We start from the raw sequence: 13,149 nt of genomic DNA on the forward strand, positions 1-13,149 counted from the left end.
TCACGACTACAATATTTGGATGGTATAGGGATCATTGGTACCAGGGTATATGCGAGATTGAGGTAAAAGAGATGGAGACAAGGATTTTTATATAGGTTCGGGCCCCTTATCTGACAGGTAATAGCCCTACTCCTATTGGCCGAAGCCGGTATTGCTCTTATTCACTATAATCACACCAGTACAATAATTGGGATAACCTATCTAGCTGTCGTCGACTTAGCGGCATGGATAACCAATACATAGTCGATGACAGGGTAGTCTTCTTCCTCGAATCCGCACTCGGCGAGATCAAAGATAGCGCTAGATCCCTCCTGCTGGCTTCCGCAGAACCATATTGGGTTTGTCTAGGCTTATCTCTGATGTCAATATTCGGCGGCTTGTCTTGGCGCATGTTGGTTTGTATTGATCTATATTGATATGTTGTTGTTCCCTCTCCCTAGGGGGGTCTTATATTTATACACATAGATGTCCCCTTGTCCAAGTAGAACTAGAGAGAGCAATATAGATGCAATCCCAACCTTGCCACCTCTCAATCTCTCAAATCTCTTGCCAAATCTCACTCACAAAGATCTACCACTAAGGTAGGAGGTTTCGGAGGGGCTATTTGGTTTTGGATAGGTCTATTCTTGCCCAAAATTAGCAGCCAACAAAGAAGAGGGTGAAGGGGATTAAAAACCCAAGCCCCCAAAAAACTAGCCGTTACTCACATAACAGGACCCGGAACTTCCTGCCCCGAGACCTAGAACTTCCTGGCACCCTCCTCGCCCGAACAGAGATATCGGGTCGGAACTTCCTGGCCCAGGGCCCGGAACTTCCGAGCTACCCTGACAGCACTTCACAAAAACGGTCATAACTCCTTGCTCCAGAGTCAGTTTTCGGTAAACTTGGGCTCTATGGAAAGCTTTTTGAGAGGGCTACCCAACCCAACTAGAAACAAGCTCTAAAACCACTCATATGTTAGGTTAAGGCTTTGGTTTCTCTCAAGGTAGCACTTGCATAGGTCACTTTTATCACCGAGACATAAACAAACATATCAATGTTGCATCCCTCTTAATAGTATGGTATTCCTATACTCAAATGCAAGGAATGCCTTCTTGCCATCTTCTTGCTTCGCCTTCAGGGGTGCCAACGTCAACGCCATTTCTCCATTGGGACTATTCTTATCTACAACTAGTTAAGCACATTAGTCCCAAATCAATTATACCTTTGCCTTGATCAATGCCTACTTTGGCTTTTGACTTGATGTTCATCGGAGAACAGCTTCCTCTTGATTTTCGGCATTCTATCTTGCGGTCTTCTTATAATTGATACGGATTACTCATAGCTTCAAATGGCCTCGCACGGTCCATAATGACAAAGCTTTCACTCGCCCTTCACCACCGGATTTGGTTCGTCGGCGCTAGCCTCTTGCTTGCCCTTCACCCCCGCATGGTCCATTGTAGCCGAGCCTTGTTTTCCCTTCACCGTTTTGCCATAGATAGCCACTTCATACCCCGCATCATCACTGTATTCACTTGCTCCTCATCAAGGTAAGATGCCCATCTTACTCGATGCCGGAACTTAACCTAATCTCACCAACTCATGGAAATAGTTAGTTCCAACAATGGGTTATTATTAATCACCAAAACAATCACCACACTCTTAGGATTATAGATCTTCCAATCCCCCCTTACAAGGGCAACTCTAGTGCATATATCTTTCAGATATGAGTTAGGATATGTGGATTGAGATCCTCTAATGTAAAGTCAGAGGATATGATCATTTACATTCATTGACTACGTTAGGTGGGATGTTACGTAGGAGGAATTCTCTTCATCCTGCCAGTCATGTTTGTTTCATTTTTTTCCAAGTTCGAGTAAAATTATTCTGATTTTTCTCGATACATTTGGCTAGAGTTTATGAGTGTACACAATGTGTAGAAAAGTTCTTATTTATCCTTTGAAATAATGCATTGGAGTTTTCTAAATCTACTACTACTTTAAAAATAAGAGGCGTTTCCATCGTCTAGTGGAAAAAAAGGCGAGAAAAAAAAAGAGAAAAACAACTTCTACCATAAAATAAAAGAAAAAAAAGTACCACTCCTCATGTGGAAAAAAGAGAGAGAGAAAAAACCAAAAATAAAAACTTATATCGTTAAAAAATATGTCTGACTTAATTCCGACTCTCCGGTGGAGAAAAAAGAGAAAAAACTTATACATAAAAAATACCGACTCCTAACTACTTTATATATATATATATATATATATATATATATATATATATATATATATATATATATATATATATATATATATATATATATATATATTGAAGATATTTTTGTCGGTACTTTACTATGTCATCTGGGTATGGATCGGTTTTTAAATTCGTGCGCTTTTGGAAATATAAATCCGTATTTGAGTCGGTTTTTAAATTCGTTCGTTTTTGGAAATACAGAATGAATCATATAAGAAATTTCTTCTAAAAACTCGCATGCTAATTTGAGACGGTCGGACTCCTAATTGCAGCTCATGATTTTCTAACAAATATATATGCAAGCAAATTTAACAAAGTGAATTTCAGCTTAACTAAACCATATAACAATAATAAGATTAAAATAATCTTCACTCATTGCAACGCACGAGCATTTTTTCTATTACTATAGAATTTGTAAGGAGTGGTTTTTAATGTACTATGTATATTTCAAATGAAAGTTAGCAATAGCTTCAATCTTTATGAAATTTTTTCTTTGAGTTTATCATTCTCATCAGATTGCAATGTTTTACCTATGGCCTATTTAAACTTTATATATATATTTTTCCTATATTTTATAATCCTTTCTTTTATACACATATTGATATCAAAATATTATTTACTTCCTATACATCGTTCCTAATCTGGAGCCAGGACGTATTGGGAAACAGCTTATGAAACTTTTGTACTCGCCGAAAATTTTCGCAAAGAGGACTTTTAAAAAGCGAGAGTCCAGCCACAAGTCTTTTTTCAATGCTTTACACTGTAGACTGGCAACAAAAAAGCCTGTAAAGTTTGCTGGACCCTGAACATGCACAGGCAAATCTTTACCCAATGAACAAACAATTGGCAAGACACGACATTGGAAAGCAGAGCTCGAATTCCGAGAAGGAATAAATAAACAGAGAGCCTCTCGGTCACGGGCAAAGGTACTGGGTACTCTACCAGGAGTAGCAAAAGTGCAAAACTCAAGGGGCTCGATGAAATTTCTCCCTCAATGCAGTAGTGGGGCAGTATTCTTTTGGACAGCGTTGCAGTCAAACCTAAATAAAGCAAAAGACCAGATCTTGGAGCCCAGGCCCACGGCCCACATCTCCGCCGCTAATCTATATACTAGGATCTCACTAACACGTACTACTACTCCTCTAGTTACGTCGTTTGCATTAGCTTGTGCTGTTGTGCCTAAGCTAATTAATATCCTAATGATCCTTTGCTAGTCTGGGGCAAACAGGACACGGGGCCCGGCACAAGCCCGTCGGACCCACACATCAGTCTGTCAACCCGCTCCCGGTCCCGAACCTGGGCCCACAGGGGCAAAGCCCTGCTGGGTTTTGTTTCCTAGCCGGGGCAGTGCAGTCCAAGATGCAAACTTGCATTGCAGATAGCGCTGCCGCATATGCACGCCGGCCACGGGCCACGGCTGCTGCTGCTGCTGCTGCTGCGCACAGGTGTGGGCAAAGCGTGGTAGGGCCGAGGATAAGCAGGGTGTGATACGGTATCATGGTGCTGTCTCTCCCCAAGACTCCCAACTTGGCCCGTGGCCTCTGGGCTGACTGGGCGTGCGCAGCGGGTCGCATGTGCCGCGCCATGTGCACACCATCTTGTCCTAGTGTGGATCAGTACTGCTACGGCGGCTCGCCCAGTTTTCATGTGGGTTAAAGATCAGGATTGGATCGTCCGCCGATCTGCCTCCTCGGCCTTGTCGCGCCGAGCGAACTGCGGCGAACCTTCTCTGCGTGCACACGGTCGTGCGTGCACAGCCGCCCGAGTGCCCGACGAGCATGCTGTTGTCTACGGCTGCGCCTCGCGCGCGCGCGGTGGATACACACATATGGTCACTTGCCACACAGCCCACACGGCCACACCCCGACGAGTCGCCAGCCAAGGCTGGAACCTGGCAGCTGCGTGGCCCGCAGTCTTGCGCCGAGCGAGCCGCGAGAAGTAGTTGCAAGTAGGGCTGTGAACGAGCTGATCTCGAGCGAGCTCTCGCCTAAGCTATAAGCTCGATACAACCTCGAACCGAGCTTATAAAATATTTGATCTTTCAAACAGCTTGGTTCGAGTTCGATCAAGCTCGAGTTCGACTATCAAGCTTAATTTTTAAGTAAAAGAATATATATTTTGAGGATGATATCTTAAAAAATAATTAATATCTAGTTAATCATATTAATAGAAGAGGAAACAAATAATAAACTCGATGGAAGCTCGAGCTCGACTTAACAAAGCTCGCGAGTTTTAGGAGAGGCTCAGGCTCAACTCGTTTGGAGCTCAAGCAGTTTACGAGCCTCGAACATTTTTGACAGCTCTAGAACTTGCAACGACCACCGAGGGAATTCACTGCAAACATTTTTGGATGGTCTGGGTTGGGCCTTCAGGGTCTCTTTGAATCGCTGGAATGAAAAAAAATAAAAGAATAGAAAAAACACAGGATTCTAACATAAATTGTAGGGTAAAATAGAAGATTAAAAAACACATGAAAAACAAGAAATAGTTGTTTGACTGAGCCGTAGGAAAATACACATGAATTGGAAGAGAGAGACTCAAAGGAAATTTTCCAAGACTTTAAGTTCTTGCTAAGTTTCCTCCTAAATCTCTACGAGATCGTCCAATTCCATAGAAATTTCAAAAGATTGGATATGATTTAATTCTTTGATTCAATGGTATTGATGTGAATTTTTTCTTATAGGATTGAAATCCTTCAAAATTACTGTGTTTTTCCTCCAAATCAAAATCTACAGTCTGCAGTAGTACTACTACTATTTTGTTCTATGGTATTATTTTCTTCCGTATTCGGAGTTCAATCCATTTACCCGCAATTTGAACTCGCCACAGAAAAAGCGAAGTTTTTTGCCGGACCCATATGCGGCGACAACAGAAGACACCCCTTGCTGGCGCCGACCAAGTTCGAATGGCCATTATCCAAAAGTATACTAGCAGCGAACTCGGTTGGGCTGGATTAGGCCCGCGGGGTAGTGGTAGTAGTAGTAGTAGTATGCTGGGGCGCCACCGGCGGGGCCGATCGGTCGTCAAATCCAAAAGAAATCGGAGCGGTGCAATTAAAATCCGCCCAGGCGCACACCCACAAGTCACCAACCCTGCTTCCCTCTACTGTCAATCGATTTGTTCTGCCTTGTGTGGCCGCTAGCTTGTTTTGGTCTGTAGGCAGGCCGCGGGTCCCGATGCGGGATTCAAATCGCGCGTGGGAGACCGCGCGGTTTCTCTGCTCCGCGACTGCGCGTTGCGTATGCGCAGTGTAGTGCGCAGGAAGGCTTGCGTTCATGCGCGCATCGATGCGCTCCGGTCGCGCATACTCCATCCGTTGTTCATTTCTTATCTCTCCCCACGTACTCCCTCCGTAAAAAAAAAAAAAAAGTTGTTCAATCTTTTACCATCCGTCTTATTTAAAAAAATTATAAAAAAAATTAAAAATATAAGTCATATATAAAATATTAATCATATTTTATCATCTAACAACAATGAAAATACTAATTATAAAAAATTTTCATATAAGATGGACAGTCAAACGTTGGCACGGAAACCCACGGTTTGCCTTTTTTGGGACGGATCCTAATACAAGGGATTTTGTGTTTTTGTTTACACTGTTTGATCACTCGTTTTATTTAAAAATGTTTGAAATTATTATTTATTTTTTGTGACATATTTTATTATCAAAAGTCCTTTAAGCACAACTTTCCGTCTTTTATATTTGCACAATTATTTTTAATAAAACGAGTGGTCAAACAGTGCAAGCAAAAACTCAAAATCTCTTATATTATGAGACGGAGGGAGTAATAAAAAGTAAAATCACTAAAATACCGTTTACTCTTTTCGAATACTAATGTAATTATCCCACGCTTTATCTGGTCACAATATATTTGTTTCTATTTTATCAACTTTGATATAATAATTGCTTGGAACATAAAAATATTTTGTGACGGAGGAAATAAATCAATGGCAACCGTATCCGGTCTAATAATCAGGCTTGATACGATCAGACAAGCACTCCTTTTGTTTTGTTTGTGCTCATTCCATTCCCAAATAAAAAATATTACACTTAGGTGCGTTCTTTACATCAACTTCAAACTATAATTATCTTATTTTCAATAATATAGTTTTCAAATTGCTAAACTATGCATTTATGTAAAAGTTTTTTATATAAAGGTTTTTTTGGAACAAAGGATTCTTTTTAAGGAATTTTAGAGAAATTCAATCATGTGAAAATAATTTCTATATGGACATTTGGGTTATAGGAATAGCTATAAAAATCCTACGGATTTCCTTTGGATTGGCTCAAAACCTAGAAGTTCTAGGGGAATTCTAACATGAGCTTTAATTTCTTAGGGAAAAAAGTCCTTTGTGTCTATCTCTTTTCTTATTCCCGTACTTTTCATGTGCTTATTAAAATGGCTATTTTTTGGGGGTTTTTTCCTAATCCATAGGATTTGAGGTGTTAGGACACTGCAATAGTGCATTTTTTATGTTCCTGCGTTTTTAAAATCCTGTGTTCCGAATGAGCCTGAAATGTTTCTTGAAAAATTAAATAAATTTATTTTAAGTTTATGATAATTGATATGCTAATGACTTATCTTGTATCACGTGTCACAAAAAAATTAAACTGCTACTGCTAGTATAGGAAGGGTACGTGCTATTAAATCGATATGAATTTAGAAGATAAGAGCAGTGGGTCTGAATAAACTAGATAGAGTTACAGTCCCCCCTCCCATCTACATATGGTAAAAAAAATTTAGTGGGGTCTTCGTGGCGTCTCTCATAGTCTTCACCCCAGTAGTGGGGGCTCGAGACCCCGCCGCCCCTATACTGGATCCGCCACTGGATAAGAGTAATGTGTTTTGATGGCTCATATGGTTTTGGTTTATGGATTATAGAGAGAAGCTAAACAAAAATATATTAAGGGTGTGTTCGGTAGTACGATTTTCAACTTCTAGTTCTTTATTTTTCGCTCATGTTTTCCTAAAAATTAAATGGTACATAAAAAAATCATACGTAGAGCCATACCTATCGGACCGGGTATCCACGGATAACCAAACCCAAGGGCAAAATTGCAAACCCTCCATGAGAGACTACGAACTACTAAGTACTCCTACCGCTGTGTGAGGCTTTCTTCTTTGTCTCCTCAATGGCGACGAGCGGTGGCAGTGAACCTCATTGGCCTTACAGCCTCTGACAACCCCCACCACGATCACGATGGATTATAAGTGTTGGAAGACTAGAGGTCGGCGTAGGGGTGTCACTCACGCGACGAATGCTTGGGCAATGGTCATCGCCGCCGCCGTGATCGTCTTGGCCGCCTTGCTCATCACCGGTCTCGTTGTCGTCTGGGTATGGTGGCGCGTGGTGAAGGCCAATGCCACGACGCCTCCCGCTCCCCCTGTCCTTGCCCCTCGGGTGACGGTGGCGGTAGAGGCAACCAAGGTCTGAGCTCCGGCGGCGACGAGTGCGATCTAGGAGTAGAACCATTGCGGTCTCTGCATTTCTACTTGTGCTTGAATTCGTATTGTGGAATTAGTAGTAAAATTGGCTCTGCATTTCTGCAATAATGATGGCGGGAGGGCGGGCGCTGCCTCGAGACGGAGCGCCTATGTGACGACGTCGTCGTCGCTGCTGCCGCTCCAGCACCCACTCCCTGCACACAGTGCACACAGCCGAACAAGGGAGAGAGGGAAGAGGAAGAAGGGAAGGAGAGAGGATGACATGTGGGCCCACATGTCAGTGGCCCATAATTTTTTTGAATGATAAATGGGTCCATGTATTATAATAGCATACCATATCAATGCCACGTTGGACGAAGACCAGGTCAATACCGCCACGTATGCGCCACGCCAGCGAAACAACCCTCTAAAAACGTAAGGGAGTCAAATTACACCGGTTTTAATAGTTGGGGCTTTGGGGGGTCGATATATCTGGTATTGCGATTCAAGGATACGAATCAAATTTGGTCATTAGTTTAGGGAGTGAAGGTGGACTTTTTCCTAATGAAAATGGGTTGCAAGAATCATCATTATTCATGACCTTTGGCCCAAGTGTGGTACTCAGTTTCATCTCAGTAGAGTACAAATCGAATGGGTTAGGACGTGAATGTTAATATGAGCGTTGCCGTTTCATAGACTGATTCAAGAAAGCAGAGTCTTAAAAATCTAACTCCCACAAATCCACGAGGAAAGATAGTATTAATTACTAGGTTCATACCAGAACAGCAATAGTGTTACATAACATGGGGATTATACAAGTATACAACAATGGGAGAAACAAAGATAAAAACCTGACGCCTTCTTTTCTGTTAGGTTTCCCCCAGCATTTCCAGAACAAGGGAGAAAAACACTAATCTAAATAAGCCGTATACAAAATGAATCAGAATCAGATAGTGGCAGCCAATCATGGTTTCCATGGTGCCGGAGGCGGTGGGGGCGAAGGGAACATCGGCGGCACGGCAGAAAACATAGTGTTCTTATCCACGCCATGGCCTTCACCTGACAATGCTACTAATGCTGCAACTAGACCGGCATTGCCAGCTAGAGTTGCTTCCGTGTAGTTGTAATTCTTGCGAACATCCTTGAAGCCGTCGTGGCGATCAGGGCCAGCTACCATCGCTCCGACGATGATGTTAGGGTTTGGTTTCTTGGTTTCTCTCCACTTCCAACCTCCTTTGCAACCGTAGTGGACACCATTCTTTGGGATCGAGGCACCCCGATGATGAACACGTTTAGGGTAACGGTTTCCGTAACCAACCACATAGCTCATCTTCAAAGGATTTTTTCCTAAGATGTATTCGATCTGAAATAAGTAGTGAATTAGTATCAGGAGTTAAAAACTGCTGGAATTACAAGATTCCAACATTTTAAACTCTGCAAACCTACTTGAGTTCTTGCAAAATTGCGCAGAGTTTCAATTGGGTAGAAATGGGGCCCACAATACCAGCCAGGGGTATCTGCAGCCTCAAGATAGTCACCGTACAAAGAAGCAAGGAATGCAGCGTTCACCACATACTGAAGAGGTTGTGGCCTCCCGTGATTCAACTGGATCAAACCACCTGAAATACAATAATAATAGGGCCTGTTTAGTTGGTGAAATGAAAATTTTTGGGTGTCACATCGGACGTTTGACCGGATGTCGGAAGTGCTTTTCGGACACGAATGAAAAAAATAATTTCATAACTCGCCTGGAAACCACGAGACGAATCTTTTGAGCCTAATTAAGCCGTCATTAGCACATGTAGGTTACTGTGGCACTTATGGCTAATCATGAACTAATTAGGGTCAAACGATTCGTCTTGCGATTTACATGCAAACTGTGCAATTAGTTTTTCTTTTTATCTATATTTAATGCTCCATACATGTGTCTAAAGATTCGATGTGATGTTTTTGCGAAAAGTTTTTGGAGAACTAAACAGGGCCTAAGTAACTAACTGTTCACAAACCAATGTGTGACTGTGTGATTCAGTGAGTTCAAGGTCAAACCTTTTGTCCTGTTGAAAGACTTGAAAATTGGAAGATAAGAGCACATAATAATGCTTGTTTGATTGTGGAATGTCCTGAGGATCTCTTCATATGGATAACCAGGACTTAAGAAGAGCCTTAACCGGCTCAAAAGAACCTGTAATGACAGACCATAAAATAAGTACCAATTGATATGTTAAATCCGTTTATTTGTTCATCTGGATTTTTTTTACTAGCTACTGCTATGTACTCCCTCCATCCCTAAATGTTTGATGTCGTTGACTTTTTTAAACATATTTGACCGTTCGTCTTATTTAAAAAAATTAAGTAATTATTAATTCTTTTTATATCATTTGATTCATTGTTAAATATATTTTTGTGTATACATATAGTTTTACATATTTCACAAAAGTTTTTAAATAAGACGAATGGTCAAACATGTTTAAAAAAATCAACGGCGTCAAACATTTAGGGAAGGAGGGAGTAGCAAAGAATTTTAGCTCTTGAAGGTTAAGAAATAGCATATACACAAAAGTTACCAGGTTCTATGATTCAACGGGTTAAACTAGAGAGAAGTGTGACCAATTCTTTTGACACACATAGTTGAAACCTACCAGAACTGGTTATTTAAAAGATGAGCCCAAATGCAGGTTGCATGCTGAAAACAATTGTTATCATGGGTCACATTTTTAGGAAATTCCAAAGAACAAAAAAGGGAGACAGGACAACACTGACGGTGTTCCAAACCTTAATATATCATACAAGTTGTGTACCTCTTTCTCTATAATTGTTACTAATGCTCTACATTTCAGGTCTTGATATACCACATAACAAGTTGACTCCACACAAGATAGCTACTGCAACTAAACCACCTCACATATTATATACAAAATTGGTGATTCAACAGATAGTCCTATATTATAATGATCAGCATGTTAGATACGGAATATTCATGTCAAGCATCAACCAAGTACCAAATTAAATGCCAATGGGTCAACCTGGGGAATGTCTATATCATTACTTAAACAGAAGAGAACAAATGCAATTACCTGTGCACCAGTAAGCTTATTGTCCCAGCTGAATACACCGTAGTCTGGACCACCCCAGTAAGCACCAGCATGCTTTGCAAGCTTGGGGTGTGTTGCCAACTGCAGGTACGATGAATTGCCGGTTGCGAGATACATCCATGAACCACCCCATACAAACTCATCCCAGTAGCTGGTTGAGTTATAGAATTTTGCAGCATCGGAACCACCTGCACTATATCTTCCACGGTTTTGCCTTGCAAACTTGAAGAGGGTGGTAGCACCATGTACCAGCTTCTGCGAGTACGCCTTATTGTCCTTGAACACAATTGATGCTGCTGCCAATGATGCAGCCATCTCAGCCGCAAGATCTGAACAAGCATGGCACTCAACTACTGGGCGAGGGTAGTCAATGTCCTCTGGTCTCATCCAACAATAGTGATCGTTCGGTTGAGTCGAACCGGGTGATGTTGCACCGCTCCCCACCTGCACCCACCATAAAATCTCGAATTAGCAATGGCTCTGATGGCAAGAACTACAATCCCTCTGCACATATCCATGTTTGCATCTTTGTTTTACCTGCATAACGACACGATCAATGGTATCCGCCGTTGAGTTGAAGGTCTTCAAGAAGTAATCGGCCCCCCACTTGATGGTATCACGGATATGGCCAAGTTCCCCAACTGCCTCGTATTTAGCACTGTACTCGATGACGCTCCAGCTGAGGAGGGTCATGGAGAAGGCAGCTGGAAAGTTGAACTTGACGGCGTCGCCGGCGTCGTAGTACCCTCCGACGAGGCTGCGCCCGACTGCCGGATCCGAGAGTCCGTCCTTCATGCACGAGTTACCACGCCAATGCACATTGTTGTTCTTCGGAAGCTTTCCAGCTGCAGCAAATACACAAATGGGAAGTACCATCAAAATGTGATCTTTAAGTTGGACATATTATTCTTCTAGATAAACTCCTGTAATCTTTACGGATGGATCTGATGGACAGACCGGTTTGGTGCCTAGTTATTCCCATTTCAAGCACCGGAAAAATAAATCCAAGCTAATAAAATAAAAATCCCATCTCTGAAGCCGGCGTCTCAACTCTCAAGCCATCGTAACTCTCGGAAGAAACCGGAAACCAAGCTAAAGACTTGAAACTTCCTGTCCACAAGATCACCGGGAGAAACAACGGGAAAATCCGGTCTTTCCTATTCTACCAAGAGAAGCATGAAAAAAAAATCGAATCTTCAGAACTTGGCAAAGCTCAAACGCACAATAATCAAATCCTAAAAGCTCCCGAACATAAATCGCCCAGATCGCCAAAAAAAACCCACCATTTCTAATCCAGCACAACTGAGAACTCACAAAAAAAGGAAAAAAATGATCTGATACTCCGACGCGCGAGGCGGCAGGGAGGGAAGCACACTCACATTTCTGGGCATTGAAGAACATGAGCGCCTTGCGCAGCGCGACGGTGAAGTCGTCCGGCGGCGGCGGCGGGCGGTGGTGCCTGGGGATGGCCTTGGCGATGCCGGCGACGAGCCCGGCGAAGACGGCGGCGGCGAGGAGCACCCCGACCGTCCACACGAAGAGCTTGCGGCTGACGACGAGGCAGCCGAGGTCGACGTACTTCTTCTTCTTCCGGCCCTGGTCCCCCGGCCCGGCCAGCAGCCAGCTCTGCTGCGTCTCGTCCAGCGTCCGCGACAGCGCCCCCCTGTCCAGGTCCAGGTTCCGGCTCCGGTCGTCGTCCGTCGCCGAGTCGTGGCATATCTCCAGCGGCCCGCCCCACGGGTCCCTCCCGTACATGCTCATCTCGCCGCCCAACCTCAATACCCCCTCGCGATTCTTGCAATGGCACTGGCTGCGGCGGCGGCGGCGGCTGCACCGAGTGGTTCTTGGGACGGACAGTGAGGAGGACTGGAGGAGGAGGAAAGGAGAGGAGAGGCTTTTGGCGTGTGTGGGGAAGTGGGATTTGTTAGGGATGGATAATCAGGTACTACTACTACTGTTGCCGTTGTAGTGTGGTGTTGGGTGGGGATAGCGATGGACGCCTACGAGACAATCTTATATGTGGATTTTTGTTTGTTTTTGTTTTGATCTTTGGTCGTCTGGGTTTAGGAAGGGCAGTTTCAGTTGTGCCGTGCGGATCTTTAGTTTCAGCTGTTTTGTACAGAGTTTAATATTCGTAGTCAGTCACTGTGTTTATCAACCACTGTTTTGTACAGAGTTTACTTTACTTTAGTATACGACTGTTACTCTCGTACTAGGATAGATTATCTTCAGATTATTTTTATTCTCCGTAGTATGTTTATTTAGAAATAGTTTTTTTCAGTTTTAAACATGACCTGGGAGTTCTGAAAAACGCTGTTTTAAAAAACTGTATAGTACATGCATGTGAGTTTAACATTTGAGGGGATGGAGTCATGGAGCAGGTGTGCTTCACCAAA

General features: G+C 43.0%; 1 protein-coding gene across 1 annotated transcript; it reads right to left on the reverse strand.

Moving 5' to 3' along the window:
- Nucleotides 1-8,379: 8,379 nt before the first annotated feature.
- Nucleotides 8,380-12,731, reverse strand: LOC4332724 (endoglucanase 9-like). Its single transcript, NM_001417659.1, has 6 exons — nt 12,133-12,731; nt 11,291-11,598; nt 10,736-11,197; nt 9,708-9,843; nt 9,108-9,280; nt 8,380-9,024 (listed from the first exon to the last, which is right to left on the reverse strand). The coding sequence occupies exons 1-6, from the start codon at nt 12,512-12,514 to the stop codon at nt 8,626-8,628; spliced, it is 1,860 nt and encodes a 619-aa protein (NP_001404588.1). The 5' UTR covers nt 12,515-12,731; the 3' UTR covers nt 8,380-8,625.
- Nucleotides 12,732-13,149: the final 418 nt, after the last annotated feature.

Source organism: Oryza sativa, chromosome 3 (assembly GCF_034140825.1).
Source record: "Oryza sativa Japonica Group chromosome 3, ASM3414082v1".
In the NCBI taxonomy this organism is placed as follows: Eukaryota; Viridiplantae; Streptophyta; class Magnoliopsida; order Poales; family Poaceae; genus Oryza; species Oryza sativa.